The 22933-nt window shown below is 40.3% G+C and overlaps 1 protein-coding gene across 10 annotated transcripts in view; it reads right to left on the reverse strand.

The window, feature by feature from the left end:
* Window positions 1-48: 48 nt before the first annotated feature.
* The window catches only part of ANKRD44 (ankyrin repeat domain 44), a 143945-nt gene continuing 121060 nt past the window's right edge, over window positions 49-22933 (reverse strand). For 4 of the 10 annotated variants that reach the window (XM_040603381.1, XM_040603379.1, XM_040603378.1 and 1 more), the window contains 11 exons: window positions 21113-21314; window positions 17120-17198; window positions 15947-16064; window positions 14718-14934; window positions 13894-13981; window positions 11897-11980; window positions 10451-10596; window positions 9505-9587; window positions 8254-8336; window positions 7058-7149; window positions 49-4861 (listed from right to left, as the gene is read on the reverse strand). In XM_040603381.1, coding sequence (XP_040459315.1) covers window positions 4596-4861; window positions 7058-7149; window positions 8254-8336; window positions 9505-9587; window positions 10451-10596; window positions 11897-11980; window positions 13894-13981; window positions 14718-14934; window positions 15947-16064; window positions 17120-17198; window positions 21113-21314 — 1458 coding nt within the window. In that variant the 3' untranslated portion in view covers window positions 49-4595. Of the gene's footprint in view, window positions 6783-7057; window positions 7150-8253; window positions 8337-9504; window positions 9588-10450; window positions 10597-11896; window positions 11981-13893; window positions 13982-14717; window positions 14935-15946; window positions 16065-17119; window positions 17199-21112; window positions 21315-22933 lie in introns of all 10 variants that reach the window. The other 6 variants (XM_040603383.1, XM_040603382.1, XM_040603385.1 and 3 more) reach the window with 5 other exon arrangements.

Consider the following 22933-nt stretch of genomic DNA (forward strand, 5'->3'; position numbering starts at 1 on the left):
CTTCAGAAGCCTTTAACCCTCCTTTAAAAGAAACAAAATTTACTCAGCTTTCCAACAGTATTTGTACCATTTTTATTTGTAAAAATAACCATCTGAATGCATTGCAATTGTAGTTTACAGTTAGGGTTCTTCATTACATTAATACAGCATTCAGTAGTTGAAAAAATTACTAAACTGTGCTTGAGAAGATTCAGGTTGAATTCCAAGTCATTCACTGAATTAAGTCTTTTTTTTCTTTTTTTTTTTTGTCTCATTTCATGTGAGACATTTACCCAAGTCCTTAAACTGCAATTTACAAAACCAAAACAATATCGACAAAACCCCACTGAAACCATCAAACAATATTTTTATATTGTTTATTACAAATGTTATGCAAAATATAACACTGGCACCAGATTCGTATCACCATGGTTTGTAAAGATATATTGCACATGCTAAAGCATAAAATATAAGACAAAACCTACAAAACATAAGATATTGGCTTTAATATGTAGATCACTGCATAAGAAACGCATAAAATTACATTTTATACACACACTCGGATTGTCACTAGTTTAAAACGCCCTTTCCTATAACACTGACCTAAGGTTTACTTTTTGTGTGATAAGAAAGCATTTTCAGCACTGCAAAAATTATACATTATTCCTATAGAAATTTAGCATATTAATTTTCATTTCAATGCAGGTAGACATATGAAAAGAAGAAACACTTTATACATTCAAGGAAGGTCTGAAATGAAAATTTACTGGTAATATATTGCTTTTGTAACACTCAAATGAAAAAAAAAAAAAGGGAAAAAAAGACGGTTTCACAAAACATTTCCATAATACACAAATATAAAAAGGCACTCTAATATTTCTTACATGACTAAGAATAAAAATCACAATTATTTTTTTTAAAATCATCCTCAAGATACATAACCAAGTTTCTCAACAGTACAATGGATAAACAATTCATTTCATGTGTTTGTTCTAATTCAATAATCTGGCAGTTGTTTACTGCGTAAAAGTACCAAACACATTATGGTGCCCTTTTAGTAGCGATGAACAGAAATCCCCTGAGCTATTTCACAGCAATTTCAGGCAGTCTGGAGGTTGTAACTCAGTATTTATGAGAGAGACTTGGGACCCCATCCTGCTATGGATTCCACCTGCCACTGTGGTTAAAATACGGGATGAACCGATCCTGCTAACGCACTTGGGCAGACAGCTGCCCCTCCTGAACACCCTCTGCTCGGTGCAGACACAGAAGTCGGCCACGGTAAATTGCAGGATCCAGGGTTAAGTGCAACAACTATATACGATTAACTCTACTCTCGCAAAGAGTCCGCAGAAAGGCAAGGTGATTATTTACAAGAGTAAAATTATTCCCATGCTTAAATACCTGCCCTAAATTTCAAATTTGTTTTCTACAAGTGATAAACTATATTGCAGATTAATGTACTAGCATACAAAAAAAAGGAAAAGGGATTCTGGTAATTCATGTGAGATGTGGGATAGGCCAATACCGAGTACTTCCAAGTGTCTTGCTCATGACAGTTTTCCTCCTAAATACAGCACACTCCAAACGTGACTTTCACAATGCCCTTAAGACACCAACAAATCATATGTTTCTATGATTTTTTTGGAACATTGCATATTTACATCATTGTTAGTTTACAGAAAAGTTTAATTGATGAAGTTTGGATTTGGTTCCTAGAATCAAAAGCAGGATCAAAGTAATTCAGTAACAACCTATGTAAGAGGCAGCAGTTACTGCACTACACGATTTCCAGAGTTACAAGGTATTGCAAATATACAGAAGAATTTTCAGTAACTCTGTGTTAGCAAGTGAAAATACTGATTATTTTTTTTTTAATAGCTGCTTAAAATAATACAGCATCCTCTTTGTGGAGAGGACTGGTTTTCTCCTAATGAAAGCAGCTTCACATAGGATAGCGTAACTTTCTTTGTTTCAGGGTGAAACTTAAAAGTAATACTGCCAAGGAGCCTGCCTACATCTCTGTTTAAAATAACACCAAAAGGATGATCCTGCTGTTAGACAGGTGGCAGCTCCTTCCCATTTGTTTATTTGTTTTCAATGGCATAATTCAACATAAAACAAAGAAAAATTTTGGATTTCTATTCATTTCTGAACAGACGCCACTGAAAACTTTCAACAAGTGATCTCTCTTATTTTCAGTGCTTAAAGTAAGGTGGTTATTGCTATTCTGCAACCCTTAAAAGCAAAAACATTAAGAAAATTCAATCATAAAAACGTTATTCTGTGCTATTTCTGAGGAGAAAACCAGGGTTTCAGGTGCTCTGTCATTCTACTGCAGAAATACAGAGCTGAGGGAAAAGAAACGTTCACTTTTACAGAGACTCTCCCTTGTGATTATTATTTTTTTAAAAAAAATTTGGAAATCTGTTAACGCTCAAGGAAAAAAAATATTTAATTTTAGCAAGGCAAAATAAACTTGATACATAAATATTTTCTTAATTAAAGAACTGGAATCTGCCAACAGATTTTTAACAATACAGTGGAACACGGCTAAAAACTGCAACTAAAATAAAAATCCTTACTTTTCATTTACCCTGCCCAAGGCGTGCATTGAGGAGAAGCTCATCTCATCCTCCCCGCACAGCACAGATGCAGGCCTGCAGGCAGCCTGAGCGTGAACCACAGGAACCCGCACACCTTGACCCTGTGCTGTACGACCTTCTCCCCTCTTTACTGTGGCTGCACAGGGGCTGCAGCCCTTTCTTATGCACTTACACGAGGGAAGGTGTTTTGCTTTCTGCTTTTTACCACCATAGCCTGTGGACTTAATCTTTGCGTTCTGTACAAGAAGGTGGGCACTCTCCCAAAGTGCATCAGCCCTTCCTTTCTCTACTCAGGCCATCACTCTTGCCTAGATTCACATTTCATTTCACATCATGCCAAATAGTACACACAAATGCTAACTAGGAGAACAAGCCATAGTTATTTTTCCTGGGCATTTGTTTCATTTCAAATAAATATAAACACATTTACATTAAAGGTATATGAACATGTTCTTTAGTCTGGAAAAAAACAAAACTGTGGTCAATACATCATCAGTTACAAATGTCAACTTGAAACCTGCGTCATAAAATGTAAAATTCGCTCGAGACTACTCATTACCTCAAAAGTTTATATTTTTATGGTTTAGAAAAACTACTTCATTATGTCACTCACATTTGAAGAAAAAAATAAAAGTAGCAAAGTCTTCCATTTAACTACTGAAGCATTTTGGTCCTCTTGGTACAGCTGGTTAGTTCATGATAACTTTTTGTTTATATTTTTGTTTGGTTTTGTTTAGAAAGTGTCATTCTTCCTTTTGTATATCTGTTGCAGGCGAGGGTCGTGGTCCATTTGACCTAGAAACTTTGGCAGAAGGAGTAAACATATTCACAAAGTTGACATTGCTTTAAAAGCTGGTGACAACAGGCTTTTTTAGCATGTATCTCTGATCACACTGCTATGTTTTCTGGTGTTTGGTATTTCAACTTTTGGTGTTCTGCTTTCATTGCTTTACCTTTGCTCTGTTAATCCAAACACTGGCAAAAGTATTTTAAAACTTGATACTGTTTACAGTAAAAATAAATTATTTCAGCATAGAAGAGGAAAAAAACAATCCATTTAAGTTGGCAAGTCATTATAAACTTTTACATACACCTTTGTCTACACCTGATTTCCTCCCTCCCCACCCTACCCCACCCCACCCCTTTTTTTTTTTTTCCTGGTGCTAGATTCATCATTAATGGCTCAGGTGACAGAAACATCTAATGACCCTAATTCTGTAGTGCAAATAAACTGTACATGTTTGTGCTGAATTGAAAAAAAAAAAAAATTAAGGGCCAAGTGATACTCATTTTACACAAGTGGTTCCACTAACATCCATGGGAAAATATGGTGAGACAAGTAGAATTTGGCCTTAAGAGTTAGTAAGTATATTTTTCTAACTGTGTGCTGCAACTAAGAACTGTAAAAAGTGCCTTCTGTACGTTTAAGTGCTTAATACACACAGAATGTGAAAGGTTTCATTTCCTGCAGAAAAGTAATACAGGCAGTTTTAAGATTTACAACTTTACCTTTGGTTTGTGTAAAAAAAAAAAAAAATCATCTAATTATCAGAGCCCCTGGAAGCAGGAAACAGACAAACAGAAAAGGGGTGATGCTCAAATCTACGAAGGCTACACTGGGAATATGTTTGTGTGCTAAAGGTACAGCTAAAACGTTTAAGAACTTTTTACAAACAGTTGCCTGTTTATTTGTGCTGTCAAAAAGAAAAAAGGCATTTTCTCTTCTTCTACTTAAAATAAGAGGTAGAGACTTTCCACAGGGGCACTTAGGGCCTGAAGAAAACATCAGAGAGCTGAAAAGCTGCAGAACATTAATGGGAATATGTTCCAGTAAACCCCTCTAACATTGTTGTTTAAAGGCTCGATTTTCGGCAACTCTACAAATCTTTCAATACCTACTTGTCAAGAATAATAGTTAAGAACATAGCTGTGGGATTTAAGCTGTTTAAAAAGACAAAAATAAAGCTGACATGAAATAATAATTAAAAGAAGTTTCTGAATACCAAAAAGTCAAAATGTTTCAGAATCCGAATCATTTTCATTGTACCCATCCTCTGTTCCTATGTTATTACTCAAGGGCTTATTGTAAGAGTTAATGCTACCCATACTGGAGCCATCGCAGAGATGCGTCCTGCCCAAATTGTCTTTTTTAAAACAAACGAAGTTGAAAGCCGTCATTGAACTGGAGGGAGAAAAAGGCATCATGGTAGCCAAAATGAGTGCCAGGCAGTCAGCCACGTCTTTGTTAGGAGCGCAAGCCAGGGCTGGCGTATGACCTGGGCACAAATGCAGACAAGGCAATGGTTAGTACTAAGGGTACTGAGAATGGCACTGAGCATTCCTCATATACATCTCTAGGTGACGTCGTAAGCGGGAGATGTATGTTCAGTTACGAGCATGCCAGGCAACAGGGGTATGTTACTAATTTTAAATTAGACATGCCAGGAGAATACAAACTATATGGAGCATTTAAATCACTGTGACCACAACAAGCACTATGTTTGTAAAATCAGGCAGCAAACAGACTTCACGATATGAATAAAAGCTCTGGCTAAACATGGGTCTACAGCACAGACGGTACAATGAGTACAGGACACGGAGTACAGCAACAGGGGCAGAAACTGGCTTCAGTTTCTGTGCGCATCAACGAGTCTCATTCTGAGAGCAATGACTTCCATAAGAACGTGAAAGATATTAGTTTAAAAATGTTTTGAAGTAAAAAGCAAATGATTTTAAAGACTGACCCGTTGAGTACCTACTCAACTCAGAAAGCAGTTTATTTAGCAATTAAATTATAAGGGAAAAGAATTAGACCTGTGCATGTGGTACATGTATAGCAGGTACGACTACGTGGATGTTTAGTTACTCAAATTTATGTTATGTTAGAAGAATAATGACTGTATTCAGAAAGCATGGCATACACTTTAAATACAAAGTTAATATTGTACAGATGTCAGTAAAACAAAGAACTGGGGAGCTAGTACAAGTTTGTCTTCGCTGCTGTTTAACTTGGCTCCGGCCCAAGCGCTGCCCCTACAGCAGCTCTTCACGTATACACACCTTGGAAACCGGTACGCTGGTTACACTCGCTATCGACACATTTTGCAGGCTGCTGTGTAGCCCTGCAGCACTTTCCAACAAATCCTCCTGTATGCTAGGAGCCAACAGTTTTTTTTCCAGACGGCTAAATGTTAAGTGCTGCAGCAAGAGTAACCTGCAGCCACGAGCACTACCGACACCCTACTGCCTCAAGCAAGCTGGGAACACCTGCAGCGCAGGTGAGGCTGGCGGACAAACGTGAGTACGGTTTTGTAGCAAGCTACCCACGCTTAAGCACTGACTGCAGTGAACACATACCCTCAATGGAGTTTCCTCTTCCACTGAGTTCCAAGCACGAATATTCTTTAGAGCTGTACTTACGCTAAGATTGTACTTACACTTCTCTCTTTTAAACTGCATATGCAGTTTTTCCCCCCCAAAATTAAATGTGTATAAAATTCAAACCTAATTTTCATTAGTGACATACATGCAAATTAGCTGGATCTGTATGTACAGTTTTAATGATAAAAACTGTGGTTAGAAGTTAGTCGGGTTCATTTTTCTGTCCCCTATCTCTAAAATGAGGTTGGGGCCAGATGACTTCAGTGGAACTCATTCATGCAAGTATATCTAGGTAGCAGCTGGGTAACAGCAAATACTCACCACTCACTTCTTTTCATCCATAGATCTCAAATGTCTTGCTATGATGGGTGAGTATAATTATTGTTACTTTACGGATATGGGAAGAGGGAGGTACCGAATTGTTACATTAATGCCATGAAGTCAGTATTGTAAGAAAGACCAGCTTATTTCAGGAAGACAGTTTTGAAAACATTAATTATAGAAGCACAGCCCTCTACGGGCTTTATAATGTTTAGGGAAGGACTCCATTGAGATCTGAAACAAAATTATCAGATTTATTAACTAATCATGTATTTTACGAGGCAACAGTAATTTACTTGCATCTTGGATTAGGTCAGGCAAATGGTAAGCACAAGCTTTGATCTCAGAATGAACTAGGACACAATCAAACATATGTTGATGGTTTTCTTCCTACCCATTAAAACATGCGCTGATTGAATGCATAATCCTTAATTCTTCTGCAAGGCGTCAGAATTATCCGGTGCCACTTGCATGTTTAGGAAATTCAAGTTACCACTGCACTCAAGCATTAAAAAAGACTAGCTGTTGACAGTACATGCAAAATGAACAGTAAAAGGGACTGCTGTGATGTTTAGAATACATTTTTATACTAAAGAAAAATAAATAGTATCTTTCTTTTTTTTTTTAATAGGTACTCACACAGCTCACTGTTCTTGAAAGGATAAAAGCACCGATATCTATCACCAGCTTTTAAGTCTATTGCTTCGGTCTGTTGTAAAATTACCTGTTGGGTCCTACTGAAGATTGTCAAAGCATATTATTTTACTCACCATTTTCATCTACTGCTAGGACACATGCCCCTTTGGCTAGCAACTCTTCAACCACCATCTTTAAGCCATTTCGTGCAGCAATATGGAGAGGTCTACAAAAATACACCAACTAAATTCAGACTTTCAAAAAAAGTTGGGAAATGCTTAATGCATACCAAGCATCTGAAAAAATGTTTTCCTTCTTTGGATTGTTACAATTATATCGTAGACATTACATTATATTACAGCCTTTAAAATAATTGTCATGATCCACACCTATAAAACGTGTGCAAGACAAATATAATTACCTTTACATACACAAAGATCACTTAGTACTTCCCACTCTAAAGGCTTTCTTTAAAAAGCTATCCTATTTCCACTGTTTGCAGCACACAACTGACATTTAAAAGGAAAATGAATCTAAGAGTGAAGAAATGCCTTTGTTCCATCATTCATTCTGGCTACTACAGACTGTTCAAAATCATTGTATTGCCTTTTTACCCTTGAATACTCGATTGCTAATCTCGGTTACTGCTGAGCAGCTGGAAGTTACAAATAACCCCTGGTCTGCCCCTTTCCTGAGCCAACACCCCCCGGTGTGACTGTCTGGGGGCAGCTAGTGGGACAGGAAAAACAATTTCCTATCAGAAGGAGGGGAAAAAAGGGCCAAGATTAAACAAATCCTTCTGCAAGCTCTAGGTGACCTGCCACCTGAACTCGCGGCTGAATCTCCTACTGTGGGATTTCCCCATACCATAAAATGCTTGCAGCTGAAGTAAGAATATCGATGGGTCTAACTCTGCTTATAATGTATGGTACGGACAGAAGCTGCACATAAAATATCATGTAAAAAACCCCAGGAAAATTAAATGTATCACCTTAAGTCTAAATAAATTATTTAGACTTAAGGTGAAGCTCAAAGAGCTAGGAAATGCCAGATGTATACTTAGGCATTCACATGATTAATAGACATTTTGATACGGTCTTCAAATAAATGACCTCATATAATTTTTCCACCAGACCATGGATAAAATTGGCATCAAAGAAATCAAAATTAAAAGTGAAAATACAATACAAACCTCTTCAAGGGCAAGCACTCAAACCCCCCAGAAATTAACTTTTTTGTTCTATAAAAGTATCCAAGACTTGAATTTAAAATGCTAAATTGGAATTTTCTGGTAATTCAACTGAACTTAAGAGGAGCAGGCTATACTTACGTCTGCAATGCATTATTTTTTGCATTAATAAGGCTCTGTTCTTGTATCTTGTCAAGTATTAACAAGGCACATTTTTCATGACCCTGTCATTGAGGGAGAAAAACAAATAGTGTTAATTTGCTGAGGAGTTTGAAATTGCAGCAAAATAAATGTTACATCTAAAAATGAAATTGAGTAACTCAATTTGAAATATTAACGGAGTGGCATGTTCTGTAAGGATGTGTAGTAAGTGAACAGTAGGAGCCTTGAAATACCATTTGTGAACCACCACTGGTAGGATGCTTTAGCACATTTAGAAATTTAGGCATTCATCTGTCTTTCAGCCCTCCATTCATTATATATAAATTCACGTCCTCACCTTTCAGAGAAGACAACTATTTCTCTTGAGAAAGCGCTCAATGGATTATTTATTAGAGCCTCATAGCAACATAGAAAGAGATGGCTTAATGTCAGGAACGCATACTATACTTTCTGGGTCTTTAAATGGCCTTTCTGAATTATTAAAGAGCTACTACAAAACCCCTTCAGTGTGAGAGCTCTACCCATGAAGCTTTGGCAGTAACACAGACCCAGGCCTCATTTCTGACACTGTTTCAGCACAGCAAGTTGCAGGTGCTGAGCCCACAGCCCCGGCAGGTGACCAGCTGCCTGCAGGGCCTTGAGAGCTCAGCCAGGCTCATGCATCGGCAGAAACTGGGGTAATACTGTCACCCAGGAATACAGCCTGGGGACAGGAGCAAAAGAAAAGGCCCAGGAGAGGCAGTCCCACGGGCATTTTTGCTGCCAGGAACAGCAGTAGCAACTGGAATTCAGACAAAGAAAGGGTGGGAAAAGCCACCACCACCAATCTAATCAATGCCTCTGGTTCTACTGCTGCTCTGGTAAGGGAAAATGTTGGGTTTCTTCCACAGAAACTGGAGAATTAATAAAAAAGAATAAATACCTTTTTTTTTCTTTGCCACTGAACCTATGTTAAGCTACTTTACAGTGACATTATTTGGTAAAATCTTAAAGGGTTTTCCATTACTTCTCTTAGGTCACCTCCTTACATTTATGTTGTCGTAAGAAGCATCCGTATTTTTCAATTACAAAACTTTGAAACAGACCTGAGAAAAAGCTTGGAACAACGTTCCCTTCCTCACCACAAGTTTGACTGCCACACTTCCATTGCAGAAAACAATTTAGGAGCATAAACACACATGTGCATACAGACACACTGCGGTGAGAAGCACACAGAGCTCTTTGACTTACTTTACTGCTAGCCAAGTGCAAAGATGTATTCAACTCCTTATCTTTTAATGTCAGGTCAGCCTTGGCAATGTTCACCAAAAAGTCTGAGGTATAGAACACAGATCAATGAACAAACCCAATGGGCAGATGAACATATGAAAACAGAGGAAAAAATTACTATTTCAGTATATGCATGCATACGTGCTAATCAATTCAGCTTTATGAACCTTTAATCAACCTAAGCTTTATGAACAGGAACTGAAAATAATGAATGAGAACAGACTAATCTTGTGCAGTTAATCAGCAAAGGCAGAGTTAACAGCTCGTTCATTGTGCCCCAAACTGTCAAACTTCTATTCATCTTAATTCCTTTGTGAACTTCCCCATTTGCGAATCAGCAAGTTCTGCCTGAATCACCTTCTCCTGGGAACAGCTGTGGATCCTGCGTTGAGAGGACTAAGCGGATACAAAGAATTTAGGGTGCAGTCTGTGCTGTTGAAGCTAGAGAAAAGGGAATTCTCTTACGTCAATATGGCCCTAATCTGTATGTCTATAGTATATAGTCTAGCCTGGAAAAAGCAGTTGCTGATAGCTGCCATTTCAACAATAGCACTTGTATAACAGAGCAGAGAAAAAGGTCACACAATCTTTTTTTCACACATGCAGTTTTACTGTGCCACAAAATCAAGGAAGCAAAGAGAACAGAATTACTACTCCCTTCGTGCTCTTTACCTTAGGAGGAAATAAGACTCAAATTTGTTATTGCAAATGTTCACTGTGACTGCTGAGAAACAACGGTGAAGAAGAAAAATCTATTTTTTACAGATGCAAAGGTAGCTCCTTACAGACATCCACACAATTTGTTTTCCTTTCTTAGTTCTCACAGAACAAAGCCCGTTACTTGTTTGGGACAGTAAGTGCAGTGGCACTCACCCTTCAAGACGCACAGGGGCAAGGACGTACTCACCCACCGCGCCTACGTGACCGTTCTGAGCTGCCATCATGAGAGGCGTTTTCCCTGTGTGATCCGCAGCATTGACTTGTGCGCTGTGGCTCAGGAGGAGCTGGAGGCACTCCACATGATCCGCGAAGGCTGCTGCGTGAAGGGGCGTTCTGTGGGGAAAGCAACGTGGCCACAGCTGTTGCTCAAGGATGACAATACTCCTGCTTACCTACCTTCCCAAGAACCTGAAAGTGCAAGACGGTTTTAACTTATTTTTCTTCCCAACAAAACTTAAAGTTACTGCCAGGGGAAATTTAGAGTAGTAGCAGCTGAAAGAAGTTAAATAATATTTACAGAATCTGTCCTGGCGCAACATAAACTTCAAAAAACAGGGAAGCGGAAGGTGGATATGCTAGTGTGGAGGTATGAGACTGTGGAGAATCTCCTATTAGCAGCACATTTATTTTAACAGAGCATACTGTATAATACGAAAAGCGGTACAATCCCTCATTCTTAGTCATCTGATCTTATTTTTTTAACAAGCCTAAGATGGGAAGAACTATCAGAAAAGAACAGACTCATTACTTCAAAAAAGTATTTCAAGTTATAGTCAAAGATACTGCAGCAACAAGCGACAACAACAGCATTACTATCAGAGGCAGAAGGAATTCAACCCACTGTGAAGGTCACCAGTTTCCACAAGACTGAGACACTAGTGTCCAGCCACTGCCTCGCTGTGGCATTTTGGGTCTGAAGCGTGACCAACAGAGACGGAAGGTAGCGGGTACACAACGCAGCGCACACTGTTACTTCAGCTCTGCTTGTCAGTAAAAGGTGAGGCGGTCTCACCCTTACAACAGCAAGTAGTCACTGTTACTGAGGGTCTTGAATTTGTTTTAAGTAACAGAAACAATGAGTATTCAGTTTCTAGAATTTCAGCAATGTTATTTACAGAGATACACACACACACACACAGAGTGAGGAGATTATCAACATGACAAATTAAGGATTTGGCTGAGCCCGTATCTCTTGCTGTATCAGCGTTATTTTGCTGCATAGATCTTTTCAGCTGTGTGCCTTGAGAACACTAACATAACATTAAAGCTTTTAATGAAATACTTTTCTATGTGTACACAGTATCGGTCCATCTAGCAAAGACAAACACGTTTAAATATTTAACAAAGAAAACAGGTTCAGGGAAACAGCCTATAGTCATAGCTGCTCTAAACAAACAAAATACTATTTATTTTGTATTTATTTCCAGATGCACTATGAAACGGAACACTTCACAGTGTTCTTGCTTCAAGTGAGCCACCACTTAACTTTGTTGCAGTGCAAACTGCTGTCTGAGTCGGCGTGATAAGGCTTTGCTCAACCATATCAGAGAAGAATTCATTGCAGAGGTTCAGGGAGAATTATGACAAATACTAGATTAATTCAGTAAATACAGCTTGTTTAAAACAGTATTACCTTCCTTTGTCATCTTCGCAATTGACAATGCTGGCATCGATGGCTCCGATGAGCAGTGATGCACAGTTTTCATGATCATTAATTCTGCCCAAAAAAAAAAAAAAAAAAAAAGACATTTTCAAAACCATAAAAAGCCTACATCTTTTCCCAGTTCCAATATTAATTTACTTCACTTCCCAACATTCTTACTGGTTATTTATAAGTTACCTTAACATACCTTTGCCTTAATGATTTCAGTCACATTTCTAAATATTCCTCATCTGTCCGTTTAACCAAACTGCATCTGCTGCTAAGGATTTCAGTCTCTAAAGCAAAGCTGATCCTGCAGTTTGCTATGCACAGAGATAATTGAAAGTGCAGCACAAACCTAGGATTAAAACCTTAATATCCTAAAATCCTTTAGTCTCTATGTCAAACACCTGGATCTGGAAGGCACTCAGTCATAGACACCTACTTACAGAAAGCTTTATAGTCTAATGTTTAAGGTACTGAAGTCCACATCTCTTCCAACTCAGGCATTTAATACTTCACCTTGATGGATGTACTCAATAGTTTTTCTGGTTATTGTTAATTTGACTCATTTCGTTATGAAAATGAACAGTGCTTGGTAACAGTATTGGACATACAACTAACATACACCCATGCTGGATTAGCAGCTGTTTTCATTTTAAATTTATGTGCATTTTTAAGTTGCACACATTTGTACTGGGTTTGAGAATTACATGCTAGTTTAAAAGAATATAAGTATTGAAAAAATTATTTTCAAAGCCATCACTAGAAATTCGGATTTCAAATACTATTTCAGCCACAAAGGATTTTATTTTGAGTAAAACCAGTGCTTTCTATATGCTTTTATTTCCCTAATATATAGGCTTTTTATAATTTCAAAGTTCAGTACATGACAAATTACTTTTCAATTTCCAATGATGTGGCCTGTAGAAGGAAAGCCTATACAACAGTAACTGCCATCGTTGTTTCTGGAAGACATTAATTCTTCAAATAGAAGACAGAATAGAATACAGTTGTTCTGTTGGCAGGAATTAGGAGAGTTTGCATTTGTCTTTACAGCGCTTAATTCCTTACTCTTCTGACGGCTTTCATGTTTTAATAAGCATGTTGGGTTCTACGTACTGAAGTAATCTTGCCTTTTTTTGTAAAACACATTTGCAATTATGTTATGAAATGTTAATGATGTTGCTCTATTAGAACCCTTCCCGTACGAAAGTGCACAGCTTTATTTGAATCAGGAAGGTGTCTCAGATACACGCCCAACCTCTCTGATGTTCGTGACAGGAGAACTCTGGATACAGAGTCTGCCTCTAAAGCTGATCAACCCCTTCGGCTCGGACCTGGGCAAAAGTACCAAACCTTCAAGACACAAGATTATCTCAGAAGGCAAAAAGTCCGTGAAGACAATCAGAGTGGAAAACACTCTGCCTAGGATGCCTTGGAAAAAACACAGCCTGCACAGAACGCCATTCTAGCATGGCACAGGTGGTTGTTCCAGTCTTTTCGTCATTAAGGCTTTGTTCCTCTTGCTAAAAAGGAATCATCTTGATTCTGACAAATGCATTAACTTTCAGCCACTGGGTTTCAAAGGAACCTCAAAAGCTCCTAATTACACAGGCCGAGGCACTATAGCCCAGGCCACGGCCTAAGAGTGGGAGAGCTACGAAGCGCCACGCTGTGTGAAGAAAAGGCACAGGTCTGTAATTGTACGCAAAGGAACAGAAACTAGAAAGGGAGCAGAAATGCAGCTATTTAATTACAAGTTAGTATTGCATCAAAAAGCCTAAATGTATGAAATCTGCACAAAAAGCCTCTTTTATTCTGCCACTTTTTCAGCCAAAGTACAATTTTATGATCAGCTTTAAAATTTTTTGCTCATGCAAATGATCTTAAAAAAACCCAACACACTTTCTTCTCGTACTGCTCGTATTTCCCAGACATATCCTAAAGCCATACATCTGCGTTTGTTACTGGAGATTTCTACTTACACGGCACAGTGCAATGGAGAGAAGCTATTACCATAGAATTTGCGGAATAATTTTTGTTCCAATAGTACCTCTATGCAGTTTTCATGACCTGTAAGGGATCAGACATTTCACAACGTTGCACAAAGTGGGTAATTCAATTAATTCATACTAGGCTTATCTGGATTAGAATTGAACACGTTAAGTTCAAAGCTGAACGCAATGTGTATAAAAGCTCTTATGTGATAAAATAATAAGCAAACATATTTACTTATTTATTTTTTTTTTTAAAGCTGGAGCAAGATAGATTTGGGCTAATATTAGCACTTACTGAAAAAAGAGGAAAGGAAGAAAAGCCTCTTTTTTATGTGATGTTATGTGTGTTGCCTTACACATCTCCAAAGATGATCTTAAATGATGACACTGAGAAGCTTGATCCTTATATTAAGCAACAAGTTCAGATTATTCAGTTTAGAATAATCAGTTCCGTTCCAAACATCCATCTAGGTACCTGGTCTCTCGCATCAATAGATAAGGTGACACCTCAAAGGAGCATTCCTGGCCCCACAGAAATCCATTTCATCATTGACATCAGTAAACCCAAGGTTTCACCCTGGCCTCCCATGCCTGGGAGCAAACGAGCTGCAAAGCCACCGGGGGGTATTGCTGGAGTCCCCCCGGCTTCTAAAGGGAGGGGTGACCACAGCGCGTGCTGCTACGGAGAGCAGTGAGCAGAGCATCTGCCTCTGCGCGTCCAGCTTCTCCAAGCGTTAGGCTGCTTCGTCACCGTGCTCCCCTGCAAGCCAGGCCACGTGCGAACCTGGCACAAGCCCCCGGGAGAACCTTACCGTTGTAAGACGCCCAGTGCAGCGGCGTGTAACCCTGGTTATCTTTCAGGCTGCAGTCCTCCTCCGACAGCGCTATCTGCAGTAATTCGCTCAGCCAAGTGGCGTGGCCCCGAGCTGCTGCAAAGTGCAGAGGGGTTCTGCCCCTGGCGTCTTTACATAAAATAGACACTTCTTTCTCTAACAGCATCTGAACACACTCTTCGTGCCCAGTCATAATCTGACAACAAAGAAATGAGTAAAGAGGTTGACATGGTACAGACTCTTGCCCAGGAAACATGGAATATGATTGATTGCCTGTGAGCATGAACCGGCCTGGGTGGGATTCAGGAGGCAGAGCTGAAAGCTCCTTTGCTTCCATGAGTACCTATGAGAACTGATACGCTGAAATGCATTTGGTACTGTCTTCCAAAGGCATTGATTCCTAGTCTGTGGAAGAGACTCCACTAAGTGAGGCACAAAAACAAGGAGGCGTTTAAGACTAAGGAAACAGATGAAATAGGCGTGAGGTTCAGAAAACCTGAGCCTGGCTTCTCAAAACCATCTGTCAATTTGAGAGAAGAACTGAGGGGAAAACAGACCAAGTGTATCACCAGAAATATGAAAAGCTGCTTTAACGGCCAGCCAGCTACTATCAGTGACCTCTGTATCATATATGTAGGTTAGCTCAGGTATCTTGAGCATGTTCACATAATGCTATCAATACAGAAGAGAATTTTTATGCTATAGCTTTTATTACAGACTTGTGCTGGACTCCTCAGCTAAACTGCTCACTGCAGTTATCATAGGATTCTGTATAAATGTCACCTCTTGCATCAACTTACCCAATGGGTAAGAAGCTGACTCCTAGAAAAGATTATCTGCCTCGACTTTCACTGCCTCTAATTTAAGGTTTTCTTATTTACACTGCTGGGCAGTTCCTTTAAAGAAATTATTTTCAAAATTCGTAAGGTGCTCAGTTATAAGAATAATGATTGCTATTGTAAAATGCTTAGAGCCAAGAAAAAGAAAGGTCTAATGAGTATTTTAGCTAATTAATTAAAGCAAACGTGAAGTGAAGTCAAAAGCAAAGCATTACTGAGAGCAGATCTGTCCTGCTTTTTACCTCACTGACTGTGCTTGGTCATGTTTCCAACCATTTACAGTATTCCCTACATTCAGTAACCCTGTATTTATAAGTGAGTTGTAGTCACAGTGGAAGAAATAATTAAGAATCATAAAAAGTCAGTCACCCCTCGATGTAAAGCTGTACATCCCAGGAGATCAGCTGCATCTACAGATGCTTCTTTTTCAAGTAACAAAGAAACAGCATCGATGTGCCCATATGCCACTGCAAGCATTAGCGGGGTTCTAGAAAAAGCAAAAACAAACCAGTCGCAGCTATAAAATGAAACACTACTTGCAACGCTGACTTACAGGACCGAAGAAATCAGGGAGCCCTGCATTCCTGTCCATTCCTACCCACAAACCTGCTTCTTTCCCTGTACTCATCTATATAACACCCAAGCGAAGGCCTTTTGTATGAAATTATAAAGACATTTAACAACCAACTATCGTGACTGAAACAGAAACAAACACATCTGTAAGCAGCGTACAGCGAAACATCATTCAAGACAGTCTGTTCTCCTAATAACCTAGAATTATGGTCACCTCCAGCAACACAGGAGCTTTACAGTGCCCAAGTGCTGCGAATGAACGCTCCTGCTAGCTACCGAGATGACAGCCACGCAGAGCACTTCTTTTGCAAGTGCTGAACAATTGCTTACAGGGGATGAAGGGACATGAGGATACTATTCAAGCTGAAATCTGGACCAACATATCTTTGATTTTTTTTCTGATAGAGATCCGTTTTCCTATTTTCAGATAAGACTAATACCATTTAAAACTATATATACAGTCAGATATGGTCCAGGCACCCCAAATGAGTTTTTTTTAAACGATTCATATTTTCACTTTAAAAATATACTTTATTCTCCCTCTGTAACTGTCATTTAACTAGAAGTGAAATTTTTGCAGGAACATCCCAGATGCATGTGTTGCCTCAAACAAACATTGGGTCCCACTGCACCAGCCTAACATACCAAGTAAACCCTGAAATAGCAACATTTTGGTAAGAAAAAGACTCTCTGCAGAAACATCCCAGGAGCAGGAGTTTGTTAGTTTTTATTGAATCTGGCCCTCAGCACCTATGAAGAATTGTTTTAAGTATAAAGCAGAGGCTAAGATTAATGAGTGATTCTTTCCACATGGCTTAGTTCAACTGAACGTGTACTTTGTACTCTCTGCCACATTCTGTAAGAGGAAGTGTGAGAAATACAGTATTTCAAATAAATGCTTTTTGTGCGAGAAATCTGAGACTGTTTGAATCAGAGAGCTGAAAAACAACATTCTCAAGGAAAACTTACTGTCCTTTGGCGTCTGTCACATCAGGGTTGTCTGCAACTTCTAGCAACAACCGCAAACAAGGTGTATGGCCATTAATGACTATAAAGAAAAAAGTAAGTTTAATTAAAACATGTTTCATTTCAGGTGATTTTCCATTGAGATGCCTATGGATAAGAAATGTCTTTATAAAGAAGAAAAATATTCCATAGTATCAGAAATTAATATTCCTACAATTTTCATTTAACTTGTGCCAATGAAATGGTGAGCTGTTTTTTCCCTGACCTCAGTAAGATGAGGATTAGTTCTCTTACATGCAAAAAGCCCGACTGAGTAAAGCTGAAATCATGATTTTCACTACTGAGAAGATTCTTGCTAAACCAGAGAGCATTTCAAACCCCCTCAGACCGAGCAGGCAGACAGGGCTTTCTGCGATCAGGTGTGGACCGCAGTAGGAAGAACGTCAGCAAGGCTCCTTGATTTTGCGTGCGCTGTACAAGCAAGTGCTCTGGTGCTGCCCTGAAAAAGAAGCGTCCGCAAGGAGTGACCGACTATAAATGTCACATTCGTAACAGCTTGTAACACCAGAAATAAAATTCCCTTTGGGTTTGTCCATCTTTTCTCATTTAACGTTACTGGAAGCCACAACTACTTCTCAAAAATGGCATTAACTTTAAAACGTGACCCACAGCTGTTAGAACACAGTGTGAGTTACTGCGTGTTGCAGCGCCTGGCACTGGAAACCCATCTGTGTGTCAGCTGGCTTAAAGGCTTCAGCCTTCCATGGGATGAAGAGAATGGTATTTTCTTCTCTGAAAAGCAATAAACGCTGCACTCAGTAGATAGAGGCTGCGTTCTCATTACAGCAAGTCATGCATTCACACTGCCTACACCCCGTGGGCTGAGGCGAAACCCTGGGACACCACCTATGTCACATCATCCTGGCAGAGCAACTGGCGCACATCATCACATTTAAATCACTCATCCAAAAATAATCTTAGTTGCTCTACCCAGAAAAATAAAAGGCATTTTTAGTTATTTACCACTAAGTAATGGCATATACATAACACGTAAACAGTTCTGCAGTGCTGATGAGTCACTGGCTTAGGGAAACAAAAAATAAAAAAAAAAAAATCTGTTCTTTCTCCCAGCCGGAGGAAGAAAAATCATAACTTTTTCACACCAAAGTCTGAAAAGGATTTTGGTACATGAGTTTTAGAACAGATACTCCCAGAAACCCTCAGGAGCTGACCCAGCACGGCGAAGCACTGCAGAGCCTGCAGGGAGCGTTGGTTCCGCCAGCGGAGCTGCTCCGCTAACGCCAGGGAACACGTGCAGCGGCATTCCCAAGGCAGCCAGAAGAAACACTGGTGGTAATAAAATTATACAGGGAACATATAATTTAGCCTAAGGAAATTCTCCATGTTATGAGGTCAGAGGAAGTCTATTCCCTGAGGGAGGGAGACAGAAAAAATAAATACTTCATTAGGTGATTTCTCTACCAAAGTTACAAATCCCTTTACTGGACGGAGCTCTGCAGAGCCCTGTAACCCAGCCCACCGCTTCAGGCCTCTAACTCTTGCGTTCAGCGATTGTGCTTGTGTAATTAGAAGGAATGAAGGCAAACACGTTTGCACCCACGCCTGCTTTCTTCCTGGTGCCCAGTACTGCACGTGCAGGTATTCTCTTCTGTGTGTGCAAAGGTGCACTGTCACCCAAGGGACTCATTCAGCAAGAATCCCATTTCATTTCTCAAAATACAGCAATTTACTTCTTACACTTGCACTGCAAATAAAACCGGCTGAATACTGCAGTGGCACCATGCAGAGTTACTGACAGGTGGCATCACTCTTTGCTAAAACACTCCTAATCAACAAGTATCATTACGAAACAGCATAATAAAAATCATCAGATTGCAAGTGGCTCTTTATAATAGCTGGCAAGTAGAAGCTTTACTCCAGACCTGATTTCCACAGAATGCTGCACAGCTCTTGAGTGGAACGTTCTAAATATTGTCTTAATGGATATTTACCCAAAGTGCACTTATCACACATTTGATAGCCTCCAAAAACTATGACAGTGATAGATTTCCTTTACTAAGAGTTCAAACATTCAACTTGTCTGTGCAGTTCTTTCCCTTCTACTTAAGGTACATGCTCTCCTTAGCATCTCATTCCTCTGTGGAGGATTTTCTTGCCTTTTGGTTGTTTGTTTGTTTGTTTGTTTTTTACATACCTAACTTATTTTGCTTCACTGCAGATTTAAAGAACATTTTGCTTGTATCCCTGGACAATTTGCTTTTAATCTGAGAAGCAAGAAGTATCACAGGCCAGAAAAAGATTACAGTGAATCTTCCTACTGGTTTTACATGGAAGTCACTTGTACTGCAGTGGTGGGGGGCAATTACAAAAGAAATTAAAACAGGGAAAAGAACTCCCAGTCAGGATTTGTATGAAGGCAAGAAATGTGCGTATTAAAATAACACCTTCTATTCAACAAGTTACTCAATTCTATTCAACAGATTTATTAAAAAAAAATCGTATTTTAAGTCAAAGCTGCTAACAAAAATAAGGCTTTGTTACTGTTTACTTTCCTCAGTACTGCAGAACCCTTACAATGCAGCTGTGACAACAAGAAACCTATGTCACTATAACCAAATTTTTAAATAAATGCAAAATCATCACTATAGCGACGACGTACCAGACCAAGTCACACCTTGCTCATCATCAGACCCCGAGCTATGTTTGAAGTGACTATAGGAAAGCTCTTGACCAACACAGCTCCAGTTTTGTGGTGGCACTGATCTTGATTTAAATCCATTAAACCTACAGTTTGAAGAGGGTGAGGATCAGCTAGATTAAGTATTTTGTGGTTTTATCAAAAACAACTAAAACCCCCTCTCACTGAATGCTTGTATCAAACTTCTGATATGTAAACTCTGGCAGCACATCTCTGTATCGTTAATTTATTGCGGGGAGTCATGTGCTCAGTTCAGATGCAAAACTTAAGGCAGCAGAAAGCCCTTCCCAGTATGCTGCGGCGACGGACCGTGCGTTTTCTGCCGTACTGCAGACCAAACTGGTAACAGCCTGCCTGACCGTAGGGTGCTCGGTTGCACTCAGATGATCACACACAGAGAATAAACTGGTATTAGAGGGTGTATATGCATCTTAATCCAAGCAAGACTGAAAGATAAACAGAAAGACAATTAAGTCTGGCCCTGAAAATAATTGTTCCCCCCATGAGGTATTAATTTCAGTTCCCACTAGAGGTCGCTGCTGTGACGTACCGAGCCCGGGACGAACCCCCAGGGGAGCAACGCTCCCTTGGGCACCTCCGCACGTGTGTTATTAAATCATAACCTTTAAACCAATGGGAAATTCTACATTTTCCAGTTAATTATGCAACGTGCATAAATAACACCCAACACATGCGGAATGGAGCTGACGCCCAGCAAGAGCGAGGTCACAAGCTCGCTCAGGAGGGCTATGGCTGAAAGGGGGGTGAACTTCGGTCGTGTCGTCACTGCGAAAGGTTGAAAGTTTTGAACACCAGGATAATTTCATCAACAACCAGAGCCTACCTTATTTTCAACCTTTCTTCCATAGGAAAAGCAGTGAGGCAATCGTTCTCCCTTCCCCTGTTTTTTTGGCCAAGGAACCGTTAAGAGAAGGTGTCACAGGGGAAACGTCACACACCTTCAAGAGTAGGTGGTGATAGAGAGGTGGGGGGAAACAGAGGCAAGCAGGTAAGGGCACAGCAGGAGTGGTGTGGAAAAATACGGGATTCTGTGTGAGGGATGGCTGAACCACAGGGGCAGAGGCAAAAAAGACCATGGAAATGAAAGGTAAAGGGTTAGCTGCAGGAATTCAGCAAACGAGCAGCAGTCCTCAGTACGCGCCAAAATCTCCTTCCTCTGTTAAGAAGAAATCCGCATAGAGGTAGCAGATAGGCAAAAGTAACTGCTTCCGTGTTGTAGGGCTTGCACCACAAGCGTAACGTAAGGTCACACTCACCTGAGGCATGGAGGGGAGTCCTTTTGGTGACATTGTCTTTTACAGTGACAGAAGCACCCTGGCTGATGAGAGCTTCCACACACTCCGCGTGTCCTTTAAATGCAGCCAGGTCCAAAGCAGTGCGTCCCTTCTCATCCCTAATATCCAGATCTACCAACGACTGGAGAAGTACCTCCAAGGCTTGGTGATGACCGTTATAGGCCTGGAAATACAAAAAGCGTCATGTAAAGAACCTAACTTCTGTCTTTCAAAAACTTGCACATAAAATGTGAATAAATTCCATCGTTGTCACCCGTCTTCTAAACACAGCAGAAGTGATACCGTTTTCTTGATTCCTTATGACTTTCTCTTTAACTTGAAAGGATTTTCCCACGTTACACTGTAGCCAAGAAACTAAAAAATTCCTAGTGTTCAGGGAAAGAGGTTATGATTGTTGGTTTGCTCTAGCCTTCTAATACAACCCAAGGTGAGGAATTTCAGGCAATAATTTGCCAGTTCAGCACAGGTGAAACAACAATTAATTTTTCACATTCTACAGTATCAGGAAAACATTTGCTTCCAAAACTGGATTCACTAGTTATGCTGGTCAGAGGTTGCATGGATTATCATCTAACTGGGTGTTAAGTTCAACACGTCTGCTGGTCTCCGACTAAACAAAAGCAATTCTCAAACTCAGATTTTTGTCCAAATACAAACACAAACTTGACCTGCTGCTCATAGCTGATGCTCCATGGAGTATTCCTGTCAGTAGGATCTTCTGGTAGGACGACTGCAGTGGACAAGTAGATGCACTTCCAGACCTACAGCCACATTTGGTCCAACAGCACAAACACAGCTGGCATTGCAAAAACCCAGCGGCTAGCCCCAGAAACTGGAAACGTTCCGCTCAGCTTTGTAGGGACTGCCCTTCTCTCCCTACTGCCAGGCTCACAGAGAACATCCTTTTGATTTATACACAAGCGTATAATTAGCATAACCAGAGCTGAGGCAATTAATGAAAACAGGAGATGCAAACGGAAAGAAACCACAGAGGTTAAGCACTGGTGGCAGCAGCGCACTCCTACTGACGGCTTCGAAAGGGCTGCAGGGAACACACAACTGTTTCCCTGTCAGACCAAGACAAGTACCTAAGGAAAGCAAAAGGTGATATCTCAGATAGCAGGGAACCCATATCTCAGAAAATACTCCACCACAGCTGTCAAGATTTTCTTCTTCATGACATTTTCACTTACAAAACAACTAGCAACAACCTGATCTTTGACACAATGTGAGGTATCTGTCTTGACGGTGCCGTATGCAGACTGCATGGCCCATCCTCTCCTTGAAAGGTCATAAAGTTTATGGTGAAATATCTGCAAGCAGAGGCCTCAGCCACCGCGCCGTACCAGCCAGCGGACAGGACTCCGTGTTTTGGTGCAGATTGCTGGCTTTCTGGATCCACACGACGAGACATTCGGTGGACACCGCCAGCCCTGGGGAAGGATGGCCACAGGCACCCCAGCAATCGGGGGCGTTTGAACCGAACGTCAGAGACGCTCCTGGACAGCTGTAATTGAACTGTGAAACGGGGATGTTTCACGTAAGCTTTTTTATTTTTAAACTGTGCGTTTGGGGTGCCTCAGGTGAATGAACTGCTGTTAACCAGCATCAGGAGGGAGAGGCACGGCGATGTCCTTGCACGGACCCTGTCCACGGGGCAGAGAGGGCAGGCGCTGCTATCTGGCAGGCTTCGGAGCCAGTCCCTGCCCAGCACGGGGTTGGTGTTGGTGACAGTGCAGGCAGTAACCCTTCCTTGGGCCGGGGAGTGACACTCTCCTTCCT

The sequence above is a fragment of the Falco naumanni genome, chromosome 8 (assembly GCF_017639655.2).
Source record: "Falco naumanni isolate bFalNau1 chromosome 8, bFalNau1.pat, whole genome shotgun sequence".
Taxonomy (NCBI): Eukaryota; Metazoa; Chordata; class Aves; order Falconiformes; family Falconidae; genus Falco; species Falco naumanni.